The sequence below is a fragment of the Cherax quadricarinatus genome, chromosome 28 (genome assembly GCF_038502225.1).
Source record: "Cherax quadricarinatus isolate ZL_2023a chromosome 28, ASM3850222v1, whole genome shotgun sequence".
Classification (NCBI taxonomy): domain Eukaryota; kingdom Metazoa; phylum Arthropoda; class Malacostraca; order Decapoda; family Parastacidae; genus Cherax; species Cherax quadricarinatus.
Window position 1 is genome coordinate 33,953,331 of NC_091319.1, and position 16,291 is coordinate 33,969,621.

The following is a 16,291-nucleotide window of genomic DNA, read 5'->3' on the forward strand; positions in this document are numbered from 1 at the left end:
GACAACACTTAGTGAGTACTATCCTGGCCCTAAGATGGACGAGACAACACTTAGTGGGTACTATCCTGGCCCTAAGATGGACGAGACAACACTTAGTGGGTACTATCCTGGCCCTAAGATGGACGAGACAACACTTAGTGGGTACTATCCTGGCCCTAAGATGGACGAGACAACACTTAGTGGGTACTATCCTGGCCCTAAGATGGACGAGACAACACTTAGTGGGTACTATCCTGGCCCTAAGATGGACGAGACAACACTTAGTGGGTACTATCCTGGCCCTAAGATGGACGAGACAACACTTAGTGGGTACTATCCTGGCCCTAAGATGGACGAGACAACACTTAGTGGGTACTATCCTGGCCCTAAGATGGACGAGACAACACTTAGTGGGTACTATCCTGGCCCTAAGATGGACGAGACAACACTTAGTGGGTACTATCCTGGCCCTAAGATGGACGAGACAACACTTAGTGGGTACTATCCTGGCATTAAGATGGACGAGACAACACTTAGTGGGTACTATCCTGGCCCTAAGATGGACGAGACAACACTTAGTGGGTACTATCCTGGCCCTAAGATGGACGAGACAACACTAAGTGGGTACTATCCTGGCCCTAAGATGGACGAGACAACACTTAGTGGGTACTATCCTGGCCCTAAGATGGACGAGACAACACTTAGTGGGTACTATCCTGGCCCTAAGATGGACGAGACAACACTTAGTGGGTACTATCCTGGCCCTAAGATGGACGAGACAACACTTAGTGGGTACTATCCTGGCCCTAAGATGGACGAGACAACACTTAGTGGGTACTATCCTGGCCCTAAGATGGACGAGACAACACTTAGTGGGTACTATCCTGGCCCTAAGATGGACGAGACAACACTTAGTGGGTACTATCCTGGCCCTAAGATGGACGAGACAACACTTAGTGGGTACTATCCTGGCCCTAAGATGGACGAGACAACACTTAGTGGGTACTATCCTGGCCCTAAGATGGACGAGACAACACTTAGTGGGTACTATCCTGGCCCTAAGATGGACGAAACAACACTTAGTGGGTACTATCCTGGCCCTAAGATGGACGAGACAACACTTAGTGGGTACTATCCTGGCCCTAAGATGGACGAGACAACACTTAGTGGGTACTATCCTGGCCCTAAGATGGACGAGACAACACTTAGTGGGTACTACAATTGCCCTAAGATAGACGAAACAACACTTAGTGGGTACTATCCTGGCAATAAGATAGACGAAACAACACCTAGTGGGTACTATCCTGGCCATAAGATAGACGAAACAACACTTAGTGGGTACTATCCTGGCAATAAGATAGACGAAACAACACTTAGTGGGTACTATCCTGGCAATAAGATAGACGAAACAACACTTAATGGGTACTATCCTGGCAATAAGATAGACGAAACAACACCTAGTGGGTACTATCCAGGCCATAAGATCTACGAACCAATACTTATTGTCCACTACCCTGGCCCTAAAATGGACGAAACAACACATAGTGGGTACGACCCTTGCCATAAGATGGACGAAACAACACTTAGTGGTATTATCCTCTCCTTAAGATGGACGAAACAACACTTAGTGGTTCTATCCTGGCCCAAAGATGGACGAAACAACATTTAGTGGTACTATCCTTGCAATAAAATGCACGAAACAACGCTTAGTGGTACTAGCCTGGCCCTAAGATGGACGAAACAACACATAGTGGGTACTATCCTGGCCCTAAGATGGACGAAACAACACATAGTGGGTACTATCCTGGCCCTAAGATGGACGAAACAACACATAGTGGGTACTATCCTGGCCCTAAGATGGACGAAAGAAAACTTAGTAGGTACTATCCTAGCTCCAAGATGGACGAAACAACACTTAGTGCTACTATCCTCGCCGTATGATGTACGAAACAACACTTAGTGGGCACTCTTCTGGCCCAAAGATGAACGAAAGAACACTTAGTGGTACTATTCTCGCCCTTAGATGGACGAAACAACACTTAGTGGGTACTATCCTTGCACTTAGATGAACGAAACAACACTTAGTGGGTACTCTCCTGGCCCTAAGATGAACGAAACAACACTTAGTGTGTACTATCCTTGCACTAAGATGGACGCCACATCATTCGTCGGTACTATCTTCACTAAGATGGAAGAAACAACACTTAGTAGGTACTATCCTGGCCCTAAGATGGACGAAACAACAGTCAGTCGGTACTATCCTCCGTAAGATGGACGAAACAACATTTAGTGGGAACTATCCTGGACCTAAGATGGACAAAATAGCACTTGGTGGGTACTATCCTCACTAAGATGGACGAAACAACACTTAGTGGTACTATCCCTTGCCTAAGATGGACAAAACAACACTTAGTGGTACTATCCTGCCCTAAGTTGGACGAAACAACACTTAGTGGGTACTATCATGGCACTAAGATGGACGAAACGACACTTAGTGGGTACTACCCTGGCCCTCAGATGGACGAAATAACACATAGGGGGTACTATCCTGGCACTAAGAAGGACGAAACAACACTTAGTGGCACTATCCTGGCTCTAAGATGGACGAAATAACACTTAGTAGGTATTATCCTGTCCCTAAGATGCACGAAACAACACTTAGTGGTACTATCCTGGCATTAAGATGGGCAAAACAACTTTTAGTGGGTACTATCCTGGCCCAAGATTAACGAAACAACACTTAATGGTACTATGATGGACGAAATAACATTAGTGGTACAATCCTGGCCCAAAGATGAACGAAACAAGACTTAGTGGGCACTCTCCTGGCTCTAAGATGGACGATAGAAAACTTAGTGGGTACTATTTTGGCACTAACATGGACGAAACAACACTTAGTGGTACTGTCCTGGCCCTTAGATGGGCGAAACAACACTTATGGGTACTATCCTGGCCCTAAGATGGACGAAACAACGCTTAATGGTACTCTCCTGGCCCTAAGTCTCCTGGCCCTAAGATGGACGAAACAACACTTAGTGGGTACTATCCTGGCCCTAAGATGGACGAAACATCACTTAGTAGTAGTATCCTGGACCTAAGATGGACGAAACAATACTTAGTGGGTACTATCCTGGCCATAAGAAGGACGAAACAACACTTAGTGGGTACTATCCTGCCCCAAAGATGGACGAAGCAACACTTAGTGGGTACTATCCTGGCCCAAAGATGGACGAAACAACACTTAGTGGGTACTATCCTGGCACTAAGACTCACGAAACAACACTTAATGGGTACTATCCTGGCCATAAGAAGGACGAAACAACACTTAGTGGGTACTATCCTGCCCCAAAGATGGACGAAGCAACACTTAGTGGGTACTATCCTGGCCCTAAGATGGACGAAACAACACTTAGTGGGTACTATCCTGGCACTAAGACTTACGAAACAACACTTAATGGGTACTATCCTGGCCATAAGAAGGACGAAACAACACTTAGTGGGTACTATCCTGCCCCAAAGATGGACGAAGCAACACTTAGTGGGTACTATCCTGGCCCTAACATGGACGAAACATCACTTAGTAGTAGCATCCTGGACCTAAGATGGACGAAACAACACTTAGTGGGTACTATCCTGGCCCTAAGAAGGACGAAACAACACTTAGTGGGTACTATCCTGCCCCTAAGATGGACGAAGCAACACTTAGTGGGTACTATCCTGGCCCTAAGATGGACGAAACATCACTTAGTAGTAGTATCCTGGACCTAAGATGGACGAAACAACACTTAGTGGGTACTATCCTGGCCCTAAGATGGACGAAACAACAGTCAGTCGGTACTATCCTCCGTAAGATGGACGAAACAACATTTAGTGGGTACTATCCTGGACCTAAGATGGACGAAATAGCACTTGGTGGGTACTATCCTCACTAAGATGGACGAAACAACACTTAGTGGGTAGTGTCCTGGCCCTAAGATGGGCGAAACAACACTTAGTGGGTACTATCCTGGCACTAAGATGCACGAAACAACACTTAGTGGGTACTATCCTGGCACTAAGATGCACGAAACAACACTTAGTGGGTACTATCCTCCCTAAGATGGACGAAACAACACTTAGTGGGTACTATCCTCCCTAAGATGGACGAAACAACACTTAGTGAGTAGTGTCCTGCCCCTACGATGGACGACACTTATTACCTGGAGTTTACCTGGAGAGAGTTTCGGGGGTCAACGCCCCCGCGACCCGGTCTGTGACCAGGCCTCCTGGTGGATCAGAGCCTGATCAACCAGGCTGTTGCTGCTGGCTACACGCAAACCAACGTACGAGCCACAGCCCGGCTGATCAGGAACTGACTTTAGGTGCTTGTCCAGTGCCAGCTTGAAGACTGCCAGGGGTCTGTTGGTAATCCCCCTTATGTGTGCTGGGAGGCAGTTGAACAGTCTCGGGCCCCTGACACTTATTGTATGGTCTCTTAACGTGCTAGTGACACCCCTGCTTTTCATTGGGGGGATGGTGCATCGTCTGCCAAGTCTTTTGCTTTCGTAGTGAGTGATTTTCGTGTGCAAGTTCGGTACTAGTCCCTCTAGGATTTTCCAGGTGTATATAATCATGTATCTCTCCCTCCTGCGTTCCAGGGAATACAGGTTTAGAAACCTCAAGCGCTCCCAGTAATTGAGGTGTTTTATCTCCGTTATGCGCGCCGTGAAAGTTCTCTGTACATTTTCTAGGTCGGCAATTTCACCTGTCTTGAAAGGTGCTGTTAGAGTCAGCAATATTCCAGCCTAGATAGAACAAGTGACCTGAAGAGTGTCATCATGGGCTTGGCCTCCCTAGTTTTGAAGGTTCTCATTATCCATCCTGTCATTTTTCTAGCAGATGCGATTGATACAATGTTATGGTCCTTGAAGGTGAGATCCTTCGACATAATCACTCCCAGGTCTTTGACGTTGGTGTTTCGCTCTATTTTGTGGCCAGAATTTGTTTTGTACTATGATGAAGATTTAATTTCCTCATGTTTACCATATCTGAGTAATTGAAATTTCTCATCGTTGAACTTCATATTGTTTTCTGCAGCCCACTGAAAGATTTGGTTGATGTCCGCCTGGAGCCTTGCAGTGTCTGCAATGGAAGACACTGTCATGCAGATTCGGGTGTCATCTGCAAAGGAAGACACGGTGCTGTGGCTGACATCCTTGTCTATGTCGGATATGAGGATGAGGAACAAGATGGGAGCTAGTACTGTGCCTTGTGGAACAGAGCTTTTCACCGTAGCTGCCTCGGACTTTACTCTGTTGACGACTACTCTCTGTGTTCTGTTAGTGAGGAAATTAGATCCATCGACCGACTTTTCCTGTTATTCCTTTAGCGCGCATTTTGTGCGCTATTACGCCATGGTCACACTTGTCGAAGGCTTTTGCAAAGTCTGTATATATTACATCTGCATTCTTTTTGTCTTCTAGTGCATTTAGGACCTTGTCGTAGTGATCCAGTAGTTGAGACAGACAGGAGCGACCTGTTCTAAACCCATGTTGCCCTGGGTTGTGTAACTGATGGGTTTCTAGATGGGTGGTGATCTTGCTTCTTAGGACCCTTTCAAAGATTTTTATGATATGGGATGTTAGTGCTATTGGTCTGTGGTTCTTTGCTGTTGCTTTACTGCCCCCTTTGTGGAGTGGGGCTATGTCTGTTGTTTTTAGTAACTGAGGGACGACCCCCGTGTCCATGCTCCCTCTCCATAGGATGGAAAAGGCTCGTGATAGGGGCTTCTTGCAGTTCTTGATGAACACAGAGTTCCATGAGCCTGGCCCTGGGGCAGAGTGCATGGGCATGTCATTTATCGCCTGTTCGAAGTCATTTGGCGTCAGGATAACATCGGATAGGCTTGTGTTAATCAAATTTTGTGGCTCTCTCATAAAAAATTCATTTTGATCTTCGACTCTCAGTCTGGTTAGCGGCTTGCTAAAAACTGAGTCATATTGGGACTTGAGTAGCTCACTCATTTCCTTGCTGTCATCTGTGTAGGACCCATCTTGTTTAAGTAGGGGCCCAATACTGGACGTTGTTCTCGATTTTGATTTGGCATAGGAGAAGAAATACTTTGGGTTTCTTTCGATTTCATTTATGGCTTTTAGTTCTTCCCGCGATTCCTGACTCCTAAAGGATTCTTTTAGCTTAAGTTCGATGCTTGCTATTTCTCTGACCAGTGTCTCCCTGCGCATTTCAGATATATTGACCTCTTTTAGCCGCTCTGTTATTCTTTTCCGTCGCCTGTAAAGGGAGCGCCTGTCTCTTTCTATTTTACATCTACTCCTCCTTTTTCTTAGAGGAATAAGCCTTGTGCATACATCGAGTGCCACCGAGTTAATCTGTTCTAGGCATAAGTTTGGGTCTGTGTTGCTTAGTATATCTTCCCAGCTTATATCGGTTAGGACTTGGTTTACTTGGTCCCACTTTATGTTTTTGTTATTGAAGTTGAATTTGGTGAATGCTCCCTCTTGACTAGTCTCATTTTGTCGGTCTGGGGCTCCACGCATACATGTCTGAACCTCAATTATGTTGTGATCTGAGTATATTGTTTTTGATATGGTGACATTTCTTATCAGATCATCATTGTTAGTGAAGATGAGGTCTAGTGTATTCTCCAGTCTAGTAGGCTCTATTATTTGCTGGTTTAAATTGAATTTTGTGCAGAGATTTAAAAGCTCGTGTGAGTGTGAGTTTTCATCAGAGCTGCCTCCTGGTGTTATTACTGCAACAATATTATTTGCTATATTCCTCCATTTTAGGTGCCTTTAGTTGAAATCCCCCAGGAGCAAGATGTTGGGTGCAGGAGCTGGAAGATTTTCCAGACAGTGGTCAATTTTTAACAGCTGTTCCTGGAATTGCTGGGATGTTGCATCCGGAGGCTTGTAGACTACCACAATGACTAGGTTTTGGTTCTCGACCTTTACTGCTAAAACTTCCACTACGTCATTTAAGGCATTAAGCAGTTCTGTGCAAACAAGTGACTCTGCAATGTACAGGCCAACCCCCCCCTTTTGCCTGTTCACTCTGTCACATCTGTATAGGTTGTATCCTGGGATCCATATTTCGTTGTCCAAGTGATCCTTTATGTGGGTCTCAGTGAAAGCCGCGAACATTGCCTTTGCCTCTGCAAGCAGTCCACGGATGAAAGGTATTTTGTTGTTTGTTGCTGGCTTTAGACCCTGTATATTTGCAAAGAAGAATGTTATCGGACTGGTGGTATTGTTGGTACTGGGGGGGGATTTTTTTTCCGGCATTAGTATCTGTATCTGTTGGTTTGGAGTGGAGGCCATCGACTGTGGTTCCACTCCAGGAATGACTGGATTTGGTGTACGATTTCTGCCATTTCCTGCCAGTTTTTTTTCCTTCCTGGCACTAAAAAGCCTCTCCCTCTTGAGTGGCTGTGGCTACCCAGGTTTTCCCATGGCCTGGATGTTTTGTATCTTTTTGTCCCCTTTAGATGGTATGCCTGGCAATTTAAGTTATAGCACAGTCTTTCCTGTACTGAAGAGGTACACATTTCAGGGTGAAAAAGCTTACAGGAGGGAGTTTGCATTTTCCTGTTGTCATATGGGCATGGCATTTTCTAGGGTGGTCATAGTTGCATGTCCCATCTGTTTTTCCAGATTTCCCATGCCAGCAGATACCAAGTGCATAGTATGTGCACAGGCTTGGTTTCCGTTTGCCTTGGGTTTCTGTGACTGTATTCCCTGTTGGTGCATGTTTCCCTGTCTTATTCCTATCCTCCCTAGCACCAACAATGGAGCTCCCACCAGTTGTTTTTGGTAATTTATCCTCACTATTGCTATTGGAGTCCTCTTGTTTGCTATTTCCTGCGGTATTTCTAGTTTGCAATATTGGTTTTATCTTATCTTTGATTACACTTGTTTCCCTACTATGGCTCCTGTCCCCTATGAGGTCATTTATATGTATTCCTTCCTGCGTATAATTCCCGACTACCTGGACAAAATCTCCAGCTTCACCATTACTGTCTCCCAGGACAGCATCTCCAGCTTCACCATTACTGTCTCCCAGGACAGTATCTCCAGCTTCACCATTTCTGTCTCCCAGGACAGCACCTCCAGCTTCACCATTACTGTCTCCCAGGACAGCACTATCAGCCCCACATTTACTGACTACCAGGACATCACCTCCAGCCTTACAGTTTGTGACTACATGGCCAGTATCAAGGGCAGTACCATTCAGCCCAGACTTTTTACGTTCCCATCTGTTGTAGAAAGCTTCCAGGTTTTCTATGAAAGCAGCTTTGATGTTGTCCTCTTTTAATACCCTTGTGATTTTAGTCCACAGATTTTCCTCATTTGGGCATACCCAAAAACACTTCTCTGTTTTAATACTGCTTGTAGCTAGTTCTGGGATATCTGCACAAGGAGCGTGACACCAATTTCCACAAAAATGACAATTTATCCATGTGGAAGCCCGTTTGTTTGACTGACCACAGACTACACACAGCTTCATAATGATTTGAATGGTTGATTTACTGCAATTCTACTAGCAACCTCTTGAATATTATATTAATAACTTTAAATGAAGCTCTAGCTATTTGTATTTCTGTTTCTAACTCTTTTTGTATATTGGACAGCTTACCGTCACGTTCCTGATTTTTAATGTTTGTGTTTATAAGGGCGCCTACAAACCCATCCGTTTACAGTCTGCTTTATTGTCCAACGAAACTGTTTGAAACCAGTCCCGGGTTCGGACCAGTCAAGGGTTCGGACCAGTCAAGGGTTCGGACCAGTCAAGGGTTCGGACCAGTCGATCTGCTCTGATCAGTGGGTCACTTATTTAAAACATACTGGTCGGTGATTTGAGCTAACACATGAAGGATCTACTGGAAATTATCTACCCGAGTAATATGTGATTTGACTCATACAAAAGTATAACTTGCGTGTTGAAGAGCCGGTGATATCTGGCAGCTCCTACAATGACGTACGGTCGACCTCTTTGTTTATCAATCGCTGTATCTGGCTTTTCTATTTTTGTTTTTCCGTCTCCACCACAATAAATGCTATATTATCACTATAGTTGACTGGTGCCAATTTTGGAGGAAGGACGCTTTTTCTGTAGTCATAATTGCTTCTCGTTGTGTATATTGCGACCGCTGGTAACTACAGGTTATATGAAATTCACTGTAACGTCTCGTATTTCAAGAAAAAGAAACTAATGAAAGTCACTTCACTCCACTAAGTACCATTATAATACTGGTTAGTTGCTACTACAACACTGTATTCTGCTATTCACTGGTATCACTAGATTATATGCGAGTACACTAGCAAGCCAGGAAGATTATTAAAACAGCTGACCTGTGGTAAGTTTCTGGCGACTTCTGGCACCTCAGGGCTCAACATGGCCGACATGGCAGGTTGTGTAGCGGGCTAGCTGCGGGATTTTCAAGGATAGCTCCTGGTCAAAGAGGCTGACCAGGTCCCTACTTAACAGAACTCAGTGTGAATGCTTTGAGAAGATACCAGAGCAGCGAACGGACATCCCAGTGCATCGTTTCAGCGTAAATAGTTGAAGTGTTGTGCAGTTTCAGAGGATTTGGTGTTGTCGAGTCAGGACCAGTCAGCGCCTCCCCCCCTCTCCGCTGGGGGGGAGGGCGTGTGTAGTAAACAGTGACCCTCTCATAACGCCTCACACCTGCGCGTCTCCCCCGCCTCACCCACCCAACTCCCAGCGCCACCCCATCTGTAGAGGGTACTTCTCCCCTAACCCACGATGTCAGCGATGGCACTGCAGGGAGTGCCGGGCTCACAGGAACTTCCACTACAGGGACAGCATCGTGGAGTTCGACCGCGAGGCAGCTGTCAGGTGTGCCACAGGCAGTGTGTACTCAGTTCCTCAAGCTTCAACATCCATGCACACGAGGGCCTGGGATCTTCAGTCAACTTGGCGTCCACCAGGACGCTGACATGTCCCTAGGACAGCTCTCCATCGGGCTGCTAACGGAGTCACTGGCTTCTTGGACCTCTTGGGGAGGGTCGATGGTGCTCGTGCAAGCAGCAGATCCCGGGGCAACTTGCTGCTGTTTGCAATGGCTGTCTACCGAGGAAAGACAGGCACCTAGCAACATCTGTTGTTGGGGCAATGGATGAATTCCCTGCTATGTTTGTTAACTGCTCATTACTCTGTAATTTGTCTATGATTGTAATCATGTGATAACGTGTTTATCATTCATTACCTTTGAAACTTGTCATGATTTTGACCAGCTCTACCTGGAGCTCATTACCTTTGTAAATTCTCATGATTAATGTGTTTATGATTTATTACCTTTGCAATTATTCATGAGTGTGACCAGCTCTACCTGGAGCTCATTACCTTTGTAACTTGGTCATGATTATGACCAGATCTAGTTCATTACCATTGTAACTTGCTCAGCTATCAAAACTTTGGAGTCCAGTCCCTGGACCAATTATGTACCTCTGTAATCTTTTGACTACCGCCCACAGGATGGGTATGGAGTGCATAATAAACATATTAAACTAACTAAACTTCTGGCACCTGCCTCTATAGGCTTATCACTTCATTTACAAATTCACCTGTTTTCAAATGGCACTTTAGCCTTTATCATCAATATACTAGGGAGCCACTGTAGTATACACTATACACTATGTATACTCAATGTTATCAGAGAGACTTTCTTTCCTCTGACACGAAAAGTTCAATTATTATTATTTTTTTCCACACGGGACACAGGCCTATGATTCCCCTCTGGCAGTAAACTCTGCTAGGTAGTGCACACTAATTCTCCTTTTTCGACTCAGTATATAATGTTTTCCGCCCAAGATTGGTTCCAGGCGCTAGAGGGATGTATCGTATAGGATTGATGACACAAATTAAAGTTCTAGCACGTAAGAGCGACCGTGAAAACACGAGATAACCCGGAGCACAACCCGGAGCACAACGAGGCACGCTGGCTTGCTCTGAGTACTATCCTTGGCCTAAGATGGACGACACAACACTTAGTGGCGCTATCCTGGCCCTAAGATGGACGAAACAACACTTAGTCTGTATTATCCTGGTCCTAAGATTGACGAAAGAACACTTAGTGGGTACTATCCTGGAAGTATGATGGACAAAACAACAGTTAGTGGGTACTATCCTGGCCCTAAGATTGACGAAAGAACACTTAGTGGGTACTATCCTGGAACTATGATGGACGAAACAACTCTTTGTGGGCACTATCCTGGCCCTAAGATGGACGAAACAACACTTCGTGGTACTATCCTGGCCCTAAGATGGGTGAAACAACACTTAGTGGTAATATCCTGGCCCTAAGATGGACGAAATAACACTTAGTGGTAATTTCCTTGCCCTAAGATGGACGAAATAACATTTAGTGGGTACTATCCTGGCCCTAAGACGGCTGATATAACACTTAGTGGGTGCTATCCTGGCTCTAAGACGGCTGAAATAACACTTACTGGGTACTATCCTGGCCCTAAGTCGGCTGAAATAACACTTAGTTGGTACTATCCTCACCAAGATGGACGAAATAACACTTAGTGTGTACTATCCTGGCCCTTAGATGGACGAAAGAACACTAAGTGGGTACTAACCTTGCCCTAAGGTGGAAGAAATAACACTTATTAGGTACTATCCTGGCCCTAAGATGGACGAAAGAACACTTAGTGGGTACTATCCTGATGCTGGGAATTAGTTCAGCATCTTTGGTCATAATCCTCCTGCACATGCCAACTTATTAAAAAATCTGACCCTAGTGACTGCACAAACACTGAAGGTTTGAAATCAATTAAAAATAGCTTTTTCGTATTTTGAGAAAAATAAAAGAGAAAAGTTGGAGAAAAAACATTCAGGAAACCTCTTTAAGGTTCTGCTTCAGGAATCCCTAATAATGGATAGGATTGCATCCATAATACATGGATTATGTATCATCTTCATCAGTGTGTGTGAAATTCTTACGAAAACCCATTTTGCAACAAATGGAGAGCTGGTCACTAGAACTGTCCTGCATACAAAGTGGCTTTTGGCACCTTCACCCAACTATTATATTCCTCTGTACAATCATGTAATTTGTCAAAATAAAGATCTTAATCTTAATCTTAACCACTGTGGCCTGGTGGTTAAAGCTCTCGCTTGACGTGGTCCGGGTTCGATTCCCGGCGAGGGTAGAAACAATGGTCGTGTTTCTTTACACCGATTGTCTATGTTGCCCATCAGTAAAATGGGTACCTAGGTGTTAGTGGACTGGTGTGGGTCGCATCCTGGGACAAAACTGACCTAATTTGTCGAAATGCTCTGCATAGTAAGCGGCTTTCTATATAGCAGTATGTTATTGATATTATATTATTACTATTATAAAGAAAACTGATTAATGAGCAAACCTTGAGCAACAATATAATCGTAAATAGCTCCCAGGAGATTTGCGTCGTTCAGCTTCAACATGTGTCCATTAAGTAGCTCACACAGTCGCCTCTGCTCCCACCAAGTCCCGTTACTGGGTGATACTACGAGGACACAACGACCACCAATATCCTCGTAAGGAAATGAACATTCTGTTGGCAATACAAGTAAAGGAAATTTAATAAAAACATTGTCAGAATTATACATATAGTATATATATACACTCACACACACACACACACACACACACACACACACACACACACACACACACACACACACACACACACACACACACAACGCAACTGAGCAACCTATACTACAACCCACTCACTGTTCCCTCTGCCACCAATCCCCATATCACAAACCTCACCCCAACAGCTGTCCCTTATGGGCATTTTGACCCCACCCCCATCAACACAAACCCCACCTACACCACAGCCCCATATAGGCCCCCACCAAGGCTCTCGCTCCCCCAACCCCAATATTCTTGCATGACCACAATGATAGAAAAGAAACTAAAGGTTTGGTACACAAACGCGAATGGAATAATGAATAAACATGAGGAGTGGAATGAAAGAATCAGTGAAAAATCCCCAGACATCATAGCAGTCACAGAAACAAAACTCGCTGAGACAATAACAGACACAATCTTCCCAACAGGATATCAGATCCTGAGGAAAGAAAGGAGTAGAGGGGGAGGAGGGGTTGCACTGCTCATAAAACACCGATGGGGATTTGAAGAAATGGAAGGCATGGACATGATTGGAGAAAGAGACTACATTGTAGGTACAATTCAGTCCGGAGAACATAAAGTAGTCATTGGAGTGATGTATAACCCACCACAGAACTGCAGGAGGCCAAGAGAGGAGTACGAAGTAAACAACAGGGTGATGGTGGACACACTGGCTGAGGTGGCAAGAAGAGCTCACTCGAGCAGAGCAAAGTTACTGGTAATGGGCGATTTCAACCACAGGGAGATCGACTGGGAAAACCTGGAGCCACATGGGGGTCCCGAAACATGGAGAGCCAAGATGATGGATGTGGTACTTGAAAACCTCATGCATCAACATGTCAGGGACACAACCAGAGAGAGAGGGGAGGATGAGCCAGCAAGACTGGATCTTGTGTTCACCCTGAGCAGTTCAGACATTGAGGACATCACTTATGAGAGGCCCCTTGGAGCTAGCGATCATGTGGTTCTGAGTTTTGACTATATAGTAGAGTTACAAGTGGAGAAGGTAACAGGAACTGAAGGGGAAAGGCCAAACTATAAAAGGGGGGACTACACAGGTATGAGAAACTTCCTGCAGGAGGTTCAGTGGGACAGAGAAATGGTAGCAAAATCAGTAAACGAGATGATGGAATATGTGGCAATAAAGTGCAAGGAGGCAGAGGAAAGTTTTGTTCCCAAGGGAAACGGAAATAATAGGAAGACCAAAACGAGTCCTTGGTTTACCCGAAGGTGTAGGGAGGCAAAAACTAAGTGCAACAGAGAATGGAAAAGGTACAGGAGGCATAGGACCCAGGAAAACAAGGAGATTAGTAGAAGAGCCAGAAACGAGTATGCACAGATAAGGAGGGAGGCCCAGCGACAGTATGAAAACGACATAGCATCGAAAGTCAAATCTGACCCGAAACTGCTGTATAGCCACATTAGGAGGAAGACAACAGTCAAGGACCAGGTGATAAGGCTGAGGAAAGAAGGTGTAGAACTCACAAGAAACGATCAAGAGGTATGTGAGGAGCTCAACACGAGATTTAAGGAAGTATTTACAGTAGAGACAGGAAGGACTCTGGGGGGACAGACCAGATGGGGACACCAGCAAGGAATACACCAACAAGTGTTGGACGACATACATACAGATGAGGAGGAGGTGAAGAAACTGCTAAGGGACATCAATACCTCAAAGGCAATGGGACCAGACAACATCTCCCCGTGGGTCCTTAGAGAGGGAGCAGATATGTTGTGCATGCCACTTACCACAATCTTCAACACATCCCTGGAAACTGGGCAACTACCTGAGGTATGGAAGACGGCAAATGTAGTTCCCATTTTTAAAAAAGGAGACAGAAAAGAGGCACTAAACTATAGACCTGTGTCATTGACGTGTATAGTATGCAAAATTATGGAGAAGATTATCAGGAGGAGAGTGGTGGAGCACCTGGAACGGAACAGGAGTATAAATGCCAACCAGCACGGATTCACGGAAGGCAAATCCTGTGTCACAAACCTTCTGGAGTTTTATGATAAAATAACAGAAGTAAGACAAGAGAGAGAGGGGTGGGTTGATTGCGTCTTCTTGGACTGCAAGAAGGCCTTTGACACAGTTCCTCACAAGAGATTAGTGCAGAAGCTAGAGCATCAGGCGCATATAACAGGAAGGGCACTGCAATGGATCAGAGAATACCTGACAGGGAGGCAACAACGAGTCATGGTACGTAATGATGTATCACAGTGGGCACCTGTGACGAGCGGGGTCCCACAGGGGTCGGTCCTAGGACCAGTGCTATTTTTGGTATATGTGAACGACATGACGGAAGGGTTAGACTCAGAAGTGTCCCTGTTTGCAGATGATGTGAAGTTAATGAGGAGAATTAAATCTGATGAGGACCAGGCAGGACTTCAAAGAGACCTGGACAGACTGGACACCTGGTCCAGCAAATGGCTTCTCGAATTTAATCCTGCCAAATGCAAAGTCATGAAGATGGGGGAGGGGGACAGAAGACCACAGACAGAGTATAGGCTAGGTGGCCAAAGACTGCAAACCTCACTCAAGGAGAAAGATCTTGGGGTGAGTATAACACCGAGCATGTCTCCGGAAGCACACATCAATCAGATAACTGCTGCAGCATATGGGCGCCTGGCAAACCTGAGAACAGCATTCCGATACCTTAGTAAGGAATCATTCAAGACACTGTACACCGTGTATGTCAGGCCCATACTGGAGTATGCAGCACCTGTTTGGAACCCGCACTTGATAAAGCACGTCAAGAAACTAGAGAAAGTACAAAGGTTTGCGACAAGGTTAGTTCCAGAGCTAAGGGGAATGTCCTATGAGGAAAGATTAAGGGAAATCGGCCTGACCACACTGGAGGACAGGAGGGTCAGGGGAGACATGATAACGACATATAAAATACTGCGTGGAATAGACAAGGTGGACAAAGACAGGATGTTCCAGGGAGGGGACACAGAAACAAGAGGCCACAATTGGAAGTTGAAGACACAAATGAGTCAGAGAGATAGTAGGAAGTATTTCTTCAGTCATAGAGTTGTAAGGCAGTGGAATAGCCTAGAAAAGGACGTAGTGGAGGCAGGAACCATACACAGTTTTAAGACGAGGTTTGATAAAGCTCATGGAGCGGGGAGAGAGAGGGCCTAGTAGCAACCGGTGAAGAGGCGGGGCCAGGAGCTAGGACTCGACCCCTGCAACCACAAATAGGTGAGTACAAATAGGTGAGTACACACACACATACACACACACACACACACACACACACAGTCTCGACCCCTGCAACCACAATTAGGTGAGCGCGCGCACACACACACACACACACACACACACACACACACACACACACACACACACACACACACACACACACACACACACACACACACACACACGTACTCATATATACAACAGGCCTAGTGTCTAATCGACATGTGCCTAGGACAAAATGGTAACTAACTAACACACACACACACACACACACACACATACACATACACACATACACACACACACACACACATATATATATATATATATATATATATATATATATATATATATATATATATATATATATATATATATATATATATATATATATATATATATATATATATATATATATATATAATTGATCTCAACATGCCTGGCTGGTCAGGTACCGA

The 16,291-nt window shown here is 45.1% G+C and overlaps 1 protein-coding gene across 1 annotated transcript in view; it reads right to left on the reverse strand.

The window, feature by feature from the left end:
* Nucleotides 1-16,291, reverse strand: part of LOC138853344 (uncharacterized) — a 282,733-nt gene that overhangs the window by 58,999 nt on the left and 207,443 nt on the right. The window contains exon 5 of the mRNA XM_070089522.1: nucleotides 12,372-12,542. Coding sequence (XP_069945623.1) covers nucleotides 12,372-12,542 — 171 coding nt within the window. The remainder of the gene's footprint in view (nucleotides 1-12,371; nucleotides 12,543-16,291) is intronic.